Source organism: Phyllostomus hastatus, unplaced genomic scaffold (assembly GCF_019186645.2).
Source record: "Phyllostomus hastatus isolate PE091 unplaced genomic scaffold, TTU_PhHast_1.1 phas_contig_40, whole genome shotgun sequence".
Lineage (NCBI taxonomy): Eukaryota > Metazoa > Chordata > Mammalia > Chiroptera > Phyllostomidae > Phyllostomus > Phyllostomus hastatus.
The window spans coordinates 88,005,138-88,017,834 of NW_025333872.1; the positions used below are offsets into that span (position 1 = coordinate 88,005,138).

General features: G+C 35.2%; 1 protein-coding gene across 2 annotated transcripts in view; it reads right to left on the reverse strand.

Moving 5' to 3' along the window:
• Positions 1-1,171: 1,171 nt before the first annotated feature.
• Positions 1,172-12,697, reverse strand: part of LATS1 (large tumor suppressor kinase 1) — a 39,866-nt gene continuing 28,340 nt past the window's right edge. The window contains exons 6-8 of one of the 2 annotated variants that reach the window (XM_045842579.1): positions 12,198-12,380; positions 11,908-12,014; positions 1,172-5,631 (exon numbers count right to left, since the gene is read on the reverse strand). In XM_045842579.1, the coding sequence (XP_045698535.1) occupies positions 5,122-5,631; positions 11,908-12,014; positions 12,198-12,380 (800 nt within the window). In that variant the 3' untranslated portion in view covers positions 1,172-5,121. Of the gene's footprint in view, positions 5,632-11,907; positions 12,015-12,197; positions 12,381-12,697 lie in introns of those variants that run through there. The other variant, XM_045842580.1, reaches the window with a different exon arrangement.

Consider the following 12,697-nt stretch of genomic DNA (forward strand, 5'->3'; position numbering starts at 1 on the left):
TTTCGTAGTTTTTAATGGTCAACATGAAGTCACTACTCTGTTCTTGTTCCATCCTTCAAGGAAAGAAGTGGAGGGCAAGCGATACTAACTTTAAGTGTATGAAGTGGAATTTGCACATACCGTGTCTGACGCTCATACGCCAATGGTCAAAATTTTGTCATGTGACCACACCTTAGTAACAAGGGACTGAGAAACATGGGCTCTAGCGGGGCAGTCAGAACGTGGACAGGGGTGAGGGCCCTATTAGTGAAGGGAAGAATGAAAGGATGGATGGTAGGGAACAAGAGCAGGCTTGTCATCAGTCAATCCCCCTCTGGGAGTTAAGTACTCATGAGAACCCCCTTTTCCACCAAATTTAACCCCTCTCCAGGGGAAACAACTCAAAGTCCTAACCAGGTTCTGAATCCAGTAAAATGTTCCAGATCTCGAGGTGACTGTAAGGAAGGCAAGAGGAAAGACTGGATACTAGGGAGAATTATAACCGCTTATGTTTCAAACTCAAACACAAATCGTACACATAAGCAGAGACATTGTTTCACTTGGGCATACCTAGTTACAACTTTAAGCATGCTAAACTTGGGTCCTCACTATAGTAAAGGGAATCACAAAAATAATGCAATTTGCATCAGCTATACAATGCACACATGTAGACCAAATATAATTTTATAAGGGAGTGCAAACAAGAGAATAAGAATGATGGCAATGCTTAAAGATGGAAAAAGAAAAAAACCTAAATATTTGTTCCTCTGTGTAAAGTTGATTTAAGATACAACATCAACATATATTTTATCTGGTAGGCAGTTCACATAATAAATTATAAAAACAGATTAGCCAACAACTTCACATTTTAAAAAACTGTAAACTGTATTCAAGTGATACTAAATGCAGAGATTAATAATTAAAAAGGTTTAAATCTGTGTGGATCTAAAGGCAGCCTTTAACATGGAATGTTTATTATACTTATGTTGCACAAAATGAAAACACTTTACTGGGTTATACTAACCTTGTTCAGTTTGCCTTAATCTAACTAGGTATTCTTATTTGTTAAATATATTTTTTAATTCCAAAGCATCAAATTTTTAATGTTTTCCTGAGAATAAAAAGATTAAAATACGATTTTGAAAAATATCAACACACTTAAGTGGCTTAAGAGTCAGCTTTCCACACATAATTGAAAGATTTGAATTTTGCTTTTTTATTATCCCAGAAAATGTTACACTAGATAAAATGATTGGGCAATTACAAATAGATTCATTAAAAATACAGGCTGATTATTCATATTTACTACATTTGAACATATGCAAAACAATTTAGTTATATTGCAAAGCTGTAATTCCTTTTCCTAACAAAGCATTACTTTATAAAATTGTAGTGTTGTATTGATTAAATTTTAATACAAAATACTTATTTACACAATACAAAAGTAAACTGTTGTATAGTGCCTTCCACAAAGGGATATATTAAGGCGCTTTACAAATATAACAATATGTTGACCCAAATTACTTTTTGTTTTAGATTAAAACAAACAGGCTATTGTTTCACTTTAAATACCAAAGGGATTTTTATTTTTGTTTATTAAAGAAAATTTCTAACGTACCTTAGGTAACAGCAGCAGCAATATCTAAAAATCCTCCCACTGTATTTCCTAATTTCTAAGATATTATTAAGTCAGAATAAACATTTCCACTCACAGTTTTGCACTTTGCAACAGCAGAAGGTAATCACTTTTTTAAAAAGTCAATTTCAAAGTGACTTCTTAGTCATACATTCTAGTTTCTATTACAAATAAGGTAGAAAAGATACAGCAATAGGTCCTGCCTCAGGATGCCTCTGAACAATACATAACAGTATCTACAATTACATAATTATAGAACACATTTTATAAATACTATTGATATGCATAAAAGGGGCAAGTATAACAAAGACAGTAAGTTTTTAATGAGTGGGATTTTTTTTTAGAGAAAACATGTATAACCAATGTTTTCACTCCATTTCAATTGAAAGCATATCAACTTTTGATGTTGTTCTTATCTTTTTGGTCAGGAAGCACCAGATTCTGTACTGGAAGAACTGGATATAGTTTGGGAATAAGATAGCTAAAAACTATTAAAACTACAGATACTCAAGGCTTGTACACAGCTTCAGATAAAAACAAAAAGCTTATACTGTCAAAGGAAATTTCAAAAGAATACAAAATCTGTAGTGTCTGTTACATTTAAGAAATAAGGGCAATGGATTATGTGAAGAGGGAAGGGGGAGTAGACATAACCTTAGTTTTCCTACAACATAGATGTAAAGAGTTGGTTTTGTATTGTATTCACCAAAGTGCAGAAATAAAACAACTAAATGGAAATTTAAATGTGACTCAGAAAGCCCAAGAGCAAGAGGGATGTCTTGAAAATTTTGAGTACCAAGGTAAAAATTCTTCAACTAATTTGTTTTGCATAGAATTTTATAGAACTAATCAAATGTTCCATGAATACTGCCATCTCATAGGGCATTTTCTTACAATTCTCTGATTAGAAGAAGTCTTTCAGAAATATCTCCTCATCAAGCTAAACATGTCAGTGGACCCAAAAGGGTGTGTTTAAAATGTCTTAGTGCTGTACCAGCGAGAGAGAAATTCACAGGGATATCTTATCACATGGTACAGGCCTTTCCCACGACAAATTATCACTGTTTATACAAGATGTGTTAATGTGAACGCTGACCAGTAAATTTAAAGCAACGTTCTCAGTTTAACATTATCAGTGTATTTATAGGACGGAATCAAGGGTTTATGATAGGCTTCAACATATCCAGAACCCCTAAAACTGTACACATTTTGTGTGTAAGTGCTGATGTCCATTTTCTGGGAAGATTGTCCACAGCTTTCATCAGATTTCCAAAAGGACCAATGATCTGCAAAGACACCCCCACCTCATTACACAGTGGGTTGTGCCATGGTTTACATTTGTGATCTGAGAGGGCCACCTATAGAAAGGTGAGAACCGTGAGCTAATAAATCTTCTTTGCACCCCCAATACAATTGGAATACCTCTGACTTAATTTTACTTACATATATGATTTCCATTAACTTTCATATAAAGAAAGCTAAAAGTCTGAAAATCATTAAAATTATGCCTCTTATCCAAAATATTGTTTTGATAAAATTCCTTATCAGTGGAGCATACCAAAAAGAAAACACACATTTTAGTAATGTAATAGAGCTCTTTCCCCCATCCGAAAAAATAAGATACAGTATTTTGCCGTGGATAATGCACACTTTTTCCCCAAATTTTTGAAGGAAAAATAAGGATGCACATTATAAATAGGTATAATGATTATATACCATGGGTATCATAATGCCATGTATAATGCACAGAAAAATGTGGGTGTGCACTATACACGGAGTATATTGTACACAACAAAATACAGGTAAATGTATTTTGGTAAAAGGCGAAAGATTTATACGATCTGAAGAAAAACTGCAGTATAAAGTAAATGTATTTTGGTATGAGACCATAAGTCTTCTTGAAACCTAAGCCTATAAAAGGAATCCTGCAAAACATATTTAAGTTAGGAGGACTTAAATTTTGAGTAGGGCCACTATGTAACTTTCCCTAATTACTAATGGCTACCTTAATTAAGAGTTAAATAATAATAAATTTTCTTGCCAATCTACACACAGGTAAAATTACCAAATAGTCATTTTCTTTTGCAATAAACAGTCCATGTATGTAGCACTGTTCTGAAAGAGGAAAGCTGTAACATTACTAATGACAAAATCAAAACTGTCACAATATAGAAACAGTACTAGTGAGTACCCACAAATAATTTCTAATCAAAGTACCACGTGAAACTGAAAACAATCCCTCTGCTTAGGACAGTGGAAACCATTTTGTAAATTTTGAAGTAAAAACATGGAAAATTTCAGCTTTTAGTATAAAAAATTTTGATTCACGGCAGGTACGTTCCCCTTTAAAATAGAAGCAGTGCAAACAGCAAATGGCGGAATGTTTTAGTAAATAGATGCAAATAGACATGTAGTTGATAAAGATGAAAAGAAGTACCCTTATGCTTGATGTAAATATATACCCACAAATATAGTCATTCTCCTCCAGCTAAGTATCAATGTCTTTCCCAAGATAACTACGGATAGACTGCAGAAGAATAAGCTGCTAGTGGTTTTAATTTCAATAGCAAACTAATTTCTAAAAATTAAGAAGAAAGGAGGCCTAAGGAGTCTTCTCAGAGTAGCATTCTAACATCTACAGGAATCTCCAAAACAAGTAAAAAAAATAATAATAAATTCAAGGACTGGGATTCTGTGAAATACCGTTCTGACTGTAATCATGTATAACACATCGACCCAAATAATAAAAATTTCATATAATGCAAAAAAAAAAAAAATCCCCACATGGAAGCAGCATTAAAAATACCAATATGGAAAGAAAAATGGTAGTGCTTTGCTTTTTTTAATGCCAGTAATTCTTGAGAAACAAATGTTAGAGTAAATATTCCACAGAGGGAAAAAAATAAAGTTGATCTATTTTTTCCCCTCTGATGAACATACTATTTCGACCCTGTCAACCCTGTATTTCTTAGTTTCAAGATGTGAATTATACAGAATATCAGCCTAGGAAAACTCACCACCATGATGGCTTAATTTCTATAGCTTATTTTGTACCAAAAACAAGGCTATAGGAGGGGGAGAAAGCTTTGTAAATGTGGGGTATATTTCATTTTTGGTTAAAGCAAAATAAAACTAAAACTGTCTTTCAAAAATTTTCAAAACTCTTGTCTTTTAAAATATTTAGCATATGTACAAATAGATACCAGGCTTCTTCTTTAAACAAAGCACACTATTTTTTATTTTCAGTACTTTAAGTACCAAGAACTGACTATGATACTCAGTTCATAATTTACTTTATAAGAATTTTTTTCTAAATTGCTGATTATAAAGGCTGGAATAAATTAACATTTTAAAAGGATTCCCCATAATTTAGAAATATAAAATATTGTGCACAGAGCACACACACACAGCTCTGTCACATTTGCATAATTTTACCCTCAAAGCCTCAAAAACTCCTGCATTTCAGGCCTTTTTGAAAATCCTCATTACGATTATTTCACAGTGTATTAAACATACACTAGATCACGATTTTTGACCTCTGAGCCTGTGTGCTGATCATCTTCATCAGACTGGTGCTCTGAGACTTGCGAATGAATATATTCATATTCAATAGGCTTTGGATAATTATAGGGGTAGCCATTGTCATCAAAAAACCTCCTAAAGGTAAATTCATAGAAAGCATGTTCAGGGTGCTTCCCATTTTTATACCATCCGTTGAGGGTGTCATTTACATTTTCCTCCTCATTATCGTCACTCCATAACTTATCAGGATCAACGGGATCAAAATTTGATGTATCTGTTGGGTGTGTGATTTTAGGAATGTATGAAGCAGGTTGTTGTCTCAGGTCACTGGAGAAATCAATTGTTTTAAAAAACGGATGAGCTTTTATTTCATCAGCACCATTCTTGCCTAAGCGATCTTCTGGTCCTCGGCAAAGTTTAATGATAAGATCAGAGGCTTCAGGACTCAGTTTAGCTTGCGGTGGAATGTGAAGAGATGTCTGCCAGTTGATAACCTTTAAAGAAGATTTTTATAAATTAGGAGGGTATAAGTAAGAAAACCACAATTTTCTCCAAGTTTTATACAAAAAAAGTCTTACTGGACTAGTTATAAATTTTAAAAATAAACTGTATTGTATATCACCTTCCTTGCCTTTAATAATGAATTATTGGTGGGAAATAACCTTTCCGCTCGTCCCCTCTTCTCAGGCAACTTATAGTTTTATTAGAAGACTCACTGTAAGTGTTAGTACTGCTTGTAGAAATGACTATTTCTACTATGCCTCTCCTGTTGGATGTATTTACTTTTTCATAATGTCTCTAATGTTTTGTGGGACCTATTTATGTCTGTGCCCTTCCACTACAGTACAAAATTCCCTAAAGCAGTAGAGCCAAAGACATTGAAATTGAGAACAGGCTGACAGTGACCAGAGGAGAGAGCAGAGGGGGTAATGAGGGAAAAGGGTGAAGGGTTTACAGGAACAATTATATAGGACACATGGACAAGAACTGCGGCGGGGGCGGGGGGGGGGGAGGTGGAAACAGGGGAGGGAGGTGGAAGGGCTGGGGTGGTAGAGGGAAAAGGCAGAAAATCACTTGAACAATAAAAAAATGTTAAAAAAGAGTATATTTAAAAAAAGAACTATACTCGAACAATGAAAAAAAAGGTAAAAAAATAAAAAAATAAAATAACATTACTTAAAAAAAAGTTCCATAAGGCTATAGACCATGTTTTTTTGTCTTTGTATTTTTCCTACTGCTTGGCAAATTGCCTGGCATATAATAGATGTTTAGTAAATATTTATTATGGTTTTGAATAAACCAGAATGAGGGAGAGAGGGAGGAAGGAAGATAAGAGGAAGGAAAGAAAAGTAACAGATGATCAATAAATATCTGTTAAATAAATGAACCACATTCCTCCTTATTCATATAGGACCTTGTCAGCTACAGTAGAGGGAAGAAAAAAAAACCCCTCTTCTAGTATCTGTTCATCTTAAAGTTTTCTCCCAGGTTAGAAAAAGGAATTCCTCAATTAATGTCTTTGAATTTTTTGTACAGTTGTAGTTATGTATTCCTTACTCCATCATCTACTTCAAAGAGGGAAAATTAATATATACAAGCAGCTAGACAAGTTCTTTCCTTTCAAGTTACATTCAGAGTTTTTTAGTTTAAGGTACAAATAAAAAATAAGAGACTAGGCATAACAAAAAGATTCAGTCAATTCAAAGATGGATCAGTAGAAATTAATGTAAACTGAAGCACAGAGAGAAGAAATGGGAAAAATAGAGCATGAGACATGTAAGACAATATTGAATGTCTACCATATGTGTATATACTAAACTAATTAGAGTCCCAAAAAGAAAAATGAAGAAGAAATCTTTGAAGACTAATGACAAGAAATTTTCCAAACTTGATGAAGGTCATCAACCTACAATTCAAGAAGCTGTAAGAACCTCAATCAAGACAGATAAAACTTCACATGGGCACATAATGGTGAACTACAGAAAAATCAAAGTTCAAAAAATCCTAAAACCAACCAGACAGAGAGGGAGGTTCCGGTTCTGAGTAAAATGTAATAGGTGTGCCCCACCCTGTATTTCCTATTGAAAGCAGCTCACAACCGGGACAGAATGCACAGAGCACCTACCTGAGGACCCTGAAAAGTAAATATTAAGAGGCAGACTGTAGAAGAATTTGAAGCACCAATGAAATGGTGGTGTGTTTACCATTTTTCCCCTCTAGAATCCCCTGTCCCAAGGCAGCCCAGACCCTGAGGATGTATAATACAGAGTGAGCTCTAGGAAAAGTCCTTTTAGTTTAGGCTCAGGGATTGGGAAAGGGGTTTCCTAACCACAAGAGAGGTACAAAAAGGCCACCTGAAACTATGAGAGAAGGGACCCTTCCTCTTCAATTGGATATTAAATCCTATGATCCCAAGAGGATAGACCAAATCCGTCACTTTTTCTCTGTGTATGCTCTCGCTACCTTGTCCTGGATGCAGGCACAACCACGAGACATGTGTGTGGCAGCGCAGAATAAATAAGCCTCACTTTCTAGTCAAGGAACTGAAAAGGGATGCCTTAAGGAACTAGAAAGTACCAGGGACATAGCAGGAAGAGGAGACTGTACAGTTATTTACAAACTGCTGGGCTTACCTCCCAACTGTACTTACATGGATCTAATCCTGAAGAGCGTATCAAAGACTTTGAGAATGGCCCTAGGGAAAAGACCACAGCCAGAGAAATCTGCCTAGCAATGTAAAGGCTTTCACAGTGAAACTGACATTGAAGTCACAACCCACAGAAGGCTGGAACTTGTGGACTGAATCCAATCAGGTTTAATGGCTGCCAAAACAGTATCAACATTCTCCATAACATTTGAACATGACTCAGAGTCTCATAATATTAAAAATGTCCAGGATATAACCCAAAGTTACTCAGCATACAAGAACCACGAAAATTTCAACTCACACAGAAAAAGAAAATCAACAGATGTCAGTGTTGGGATGACAAAGATTTTAGAATTATCTAACAAAAACTTTAAAGTAGCCATTATTAAAATATTCTAAATAAAGATGAATACTCTTAAAATGAAATGGAGACAAAGTCTCAGCAAAGAAACTGAATATATGAAGAGGTACCAAATGTAAATTTTAGAATTGAAAAACACTATAACCAAAATAAAAAACTCAGTGGATGGGCTCAATAGAATGGAGATGTCAGAGGAAAGTGAAGTTAAAGCTAGATTGAAAGAAATTCTGCAATCTGAACAGAGAGAAAAAAGTTTAAAAATATAGCCCTCAGCCTGGCTGGTGTGGCTCAGTGGATTGAGTGCCAGCCTGTGAACCAAAGGATCACAGGTTCAATTCCCAGTCAGGGAACATTCCTGGGTTTGCAGGCCAGGTCCCCAGTAGGGAATGCTTGAGAGGCAACCACACCTTGGTTTCTCTCCCTCTCTTTCTTTCTCCCTTCCTCTCTCTCTAAAAATAAATAAAATCTTTAAAAAATATATAGCCCTCAGTAATGTGTGGGGTTACACCAAAAGGTCTTACAATGGTGTTTAATTAAGAGTTCCAAGGGGATAAAGTGTGCAATACAGAAAAATTGTCTGAAGAAATGATGGCTGAAAACTCCCCAAATCTGACAACAGATGAACCTATAAATTCAAGAAGATCAGTGAGCACCAAACGATAAACTAACAAATCCATGCCCAGACATTCCATAATTACAACAATGAAAGAAGCCAGTGAAAAATAATGTGTTACTTAAGGGAACAACAATTGAATGACTATAGATTTCTCATCAGAAACTCTGAAGGACAGTAGGAAGTGGATATTTAATTTTTTTTTTTAATCCTCACCTGAGGACTTTTTTTTTCATTGCTTTTAGAGGGAGAGAGAGGAAGGGAGGGCGAGAGAGATAGAGAAACATCTATCAGTTGCATTCTCCTATGCGCCCCTGAGGAGAATCAAATCTATAACCTGGGCATTTGTCCTGACTGGGAATTGAACCCACAACCTCTCTGTCCATGGGACAACGTTACAAACAACTAAGCCACACCAGCCAGGGCAGGAAGTTGATATTTTAAAGGGCTGCTACAACTGAAGCCCAGAACTCCATACTAATGCCTTTTCACTGTGTTGACTGTGTCTTTGGCAGACAGAACATTTTTACTTTTGATAAAAAATAATTTCTTGACTTTTTCCTTTATGGATCATGATTTTGGTGTTATTTCAAAGAGCTCTTCACCTAACCTCAGGCCATAAAGATTTTCTCTTCTACTTTCTTCTAAAGTATTATAGCTTTGTTTTATTTCTAGATCTATTTTGAGTTAATCTTTGTTTAAGGTGTGACATTTACATCAATGTGCAGTATTTTTTGTATATGGCTAACCAATTTTTCCAACACTATTTGTTGAGATACTATCCTTTCCCCATTTGCACCTCTGTCAAAGATAAAATGGCTATATTTGTGTGGTCCTATTTCTCCATTCTGTACCACATATGTTCCACTGATCTATGTGCATACTCTTTTGCCAATATTATACTGTCTTTATTATTATAACTTCATAAGCCCTAAAATCAAGTTGTTGATTCCTCTTTGTCTTTTTTGTTTCTTTTTAGATTTTATTTATTTTTAGAGGGAGGAGTAGGGAGGAAGAAAAAGAGGGAGAGAAACATCAGTGTGTGGTGGCCTCTCATGTACTCCCTACCAGGGACCTGGCCCACAACCCAGGCATGAGCACTGACTGGGAATCGAACCGGCAACCCTTTGGTTTGCAGGCCCACACTCAACTCACTGAGCTACACCAGCCAGGGTTGTCCTTCTTTTTAAAACTGTTTTCTTTCTTCCAATTCCTTTGTCCACCCATAGCAATTTTAGAATAGGTTGATGTATATCTAAAAAATTCCTGCTGGAAATTTTCCTTGAAATTGAGTTAAATATACAAATTTTTCAATAACAATCGATGGCTTTACTATGTTGAGTCTTTCAATCTATCAAGAGAGTATGTATTTCTATTTCTTAAGATATTCCTTGGTTTCGCTTATCAGTATGTAGCTTTTAGCACACAGATTTTGTTCATGGTCTATTGGATATATGCCTAAGTATTTCGTTTTGGGGGAGCTACTGTAAATGTTGTTTTAAAATTTCAGGTTCTGGCTGTTCACTGTTTTAATACAGAAAAACCTACTATTTTTCTGTAGTAGGTTTTTCTGTATTACCCTTATATCTTACAATTGTGTCAAACTCATTACTTCTACAAGGTTTTTTCTTTGATTCCTTGGGATTCTCTATATAGAAAATTGTGTCATCTGTTGAATGTGGAAAGTTTTTATTTTCTTCTAATCTATATGCCTTTTATTTCTTTTTGTTGCTGTACTGCACTGGCTACGACTTCCAGAACAGTGTTGCATAAGTCTGGTGAGTATAGACATCCTTGTTTTCTTAATTTTAGGGAGAAAGCATTCAATTTTCCGCAGATATACACACACTTATTTATATATACACATATTAAAATTAAGGTGAAGACACTTTTAGACAATCAAATGTGACAAACTTGAGAGAATGCATTACCAGTAGATCAATACATAAAGAAATTTTAAAGGAATTTTTAAGATAATATATTAAACTCAATGACAAGTAGTTACAAGTTGGTGGGGATCATTACAGAACAGATGATATCTCAAGACACACTCAAAGAATGATTAAAAAGTCAGAAAAAAAAAAAAAGAACAAGAAAACACAATCAGGAGTTAACCAGGCTTCAGAAAGAGGGGAGAGAAAGGACATTTCAAAGGGAAGGGTGTGAACAAAGATACAGAGGACATATTTGGACTTTAACCCATTAACAAAGGAACCACTAAAGGATTTTTAATGGGACATTTTATGGTAAAAATTGTGGACAGCTTTTAAGTGCCAAAGGTAACTTCAAGTGTAGGTACAGTAGTTCGTCCCCTCTTATTTATGAGGGATATGTTCCAAGACCCCCAGTAGGTGCTTGAAACCACAAACAGTACTGAACCCTATACATACTATGTTTTTTCCTATACATACATACTTTTTCACTTAAAGGAAGCATTTTATGGTTTCTCATTGGCATATCTGAATTGCCAGTATCACTAGTCTTGCACTTGGGGGCCATTATTAAGTAAAATAAGGGATATATGAATACAAACACTAGGATACCATTGTTGGTCTGATAACTGAAATGGCTACCAAGTGACTAACAGGTGGGTAGTATATATACTATGGATACACTAGACAAAGGGATAATTCATATCCCAGGTAGGCTGGAACAGGACAGCACAGGATTTCATCACGTTCTTTAGAATGGGGCACAATTTAATACTTATCCGCTGTTCATTTCTGAAACTTCTCATTTAATATATTCTGACTGCGGTTGACCACAGGTAACTTAAAGCACAGAAAGTACAACAGCAATAAGGAGGGTCATCTGTATAGACTGTACTTTGAGGCTAAAATGTGCATGGAAGGAAACAAAACCAGGCCAACAGGTGACAAAGAGTAAATTGAAATAAATCTGCAAAAGATACTAAAGATTTGTATGAGAATAAAATATGAGAATAGTTTTATGAGTGTCGGAGAATACAGGAGTGTAATATTGGGATGATGGAGATTAGAATTCATGCATGGAATCTTAGTGGGTTCCTACATCCTTACAAATTCATTCCTTAATTCAAGAATAAGATGCTCTATGTAAAAGGACTGATAAAACATCTACAGTGTAAAGGAATTTGTGACAACTCTTTTGGTATAGATTTTATACTTTACCTTCATTTGTGTTTCTAATGGAGTTTGTGCCAAGAAAGGAGGCTGTCCCACCAACATTTCAAAAAGAATTACACCAACACTCCACCAGTCACATAACTGTGTGTAGCCTAAAATAAGATACCAAATTATTTATGTGCACTTTTTAAAGTGTCCAGAATTAATACAATCAAAACTAATATTAAATCACCAATTTATACTGTAAAATTAACACTTTTATTATAAACCCAAAGAATAAGCTATATTCTAATTAAGTTTCAGCTGGATATTATTTATAAAACAGATGTTTTTACCTGTGCGCAACAACACTTCAGGGGCAATATAATTGGGAGTCCCAACCAAAGAATGTGCTAGACACCGCTGGTGCTGACGTGCAGCTCTCCGCTCCAGTGGCTTCAGTCTGTCTCCACATCGACAGTTAGAGGGGTCACCCCATTCGTTACTAAAATCCATGCTATCTTGCCGTGGATGGTCACCTGTAAAGTAAAATAAAGAAAAAGAAATAAGAGCAACAAGAACAAGAGCAAACCTAGAGTTTATTAAATTTTTTGACATCACAGTTTACACTCAACTGTGCTCTCCCCTTATGACAAGTTAAGATACAGCGTACACCAAATCACTGACGGTGTTTGTTAATGACTGGAGCCCGTTACCTGAGATACCAACAGGACAAGTTTTACACAAAGAAAAATTCGCCCAAGATTCAGTAATGTAGTCAATGTTAAATGATGATACAGACAGGAGTAGATAGAATTAAAGAATCAGACTGCTCCCCATTACTACTCTGGATAAA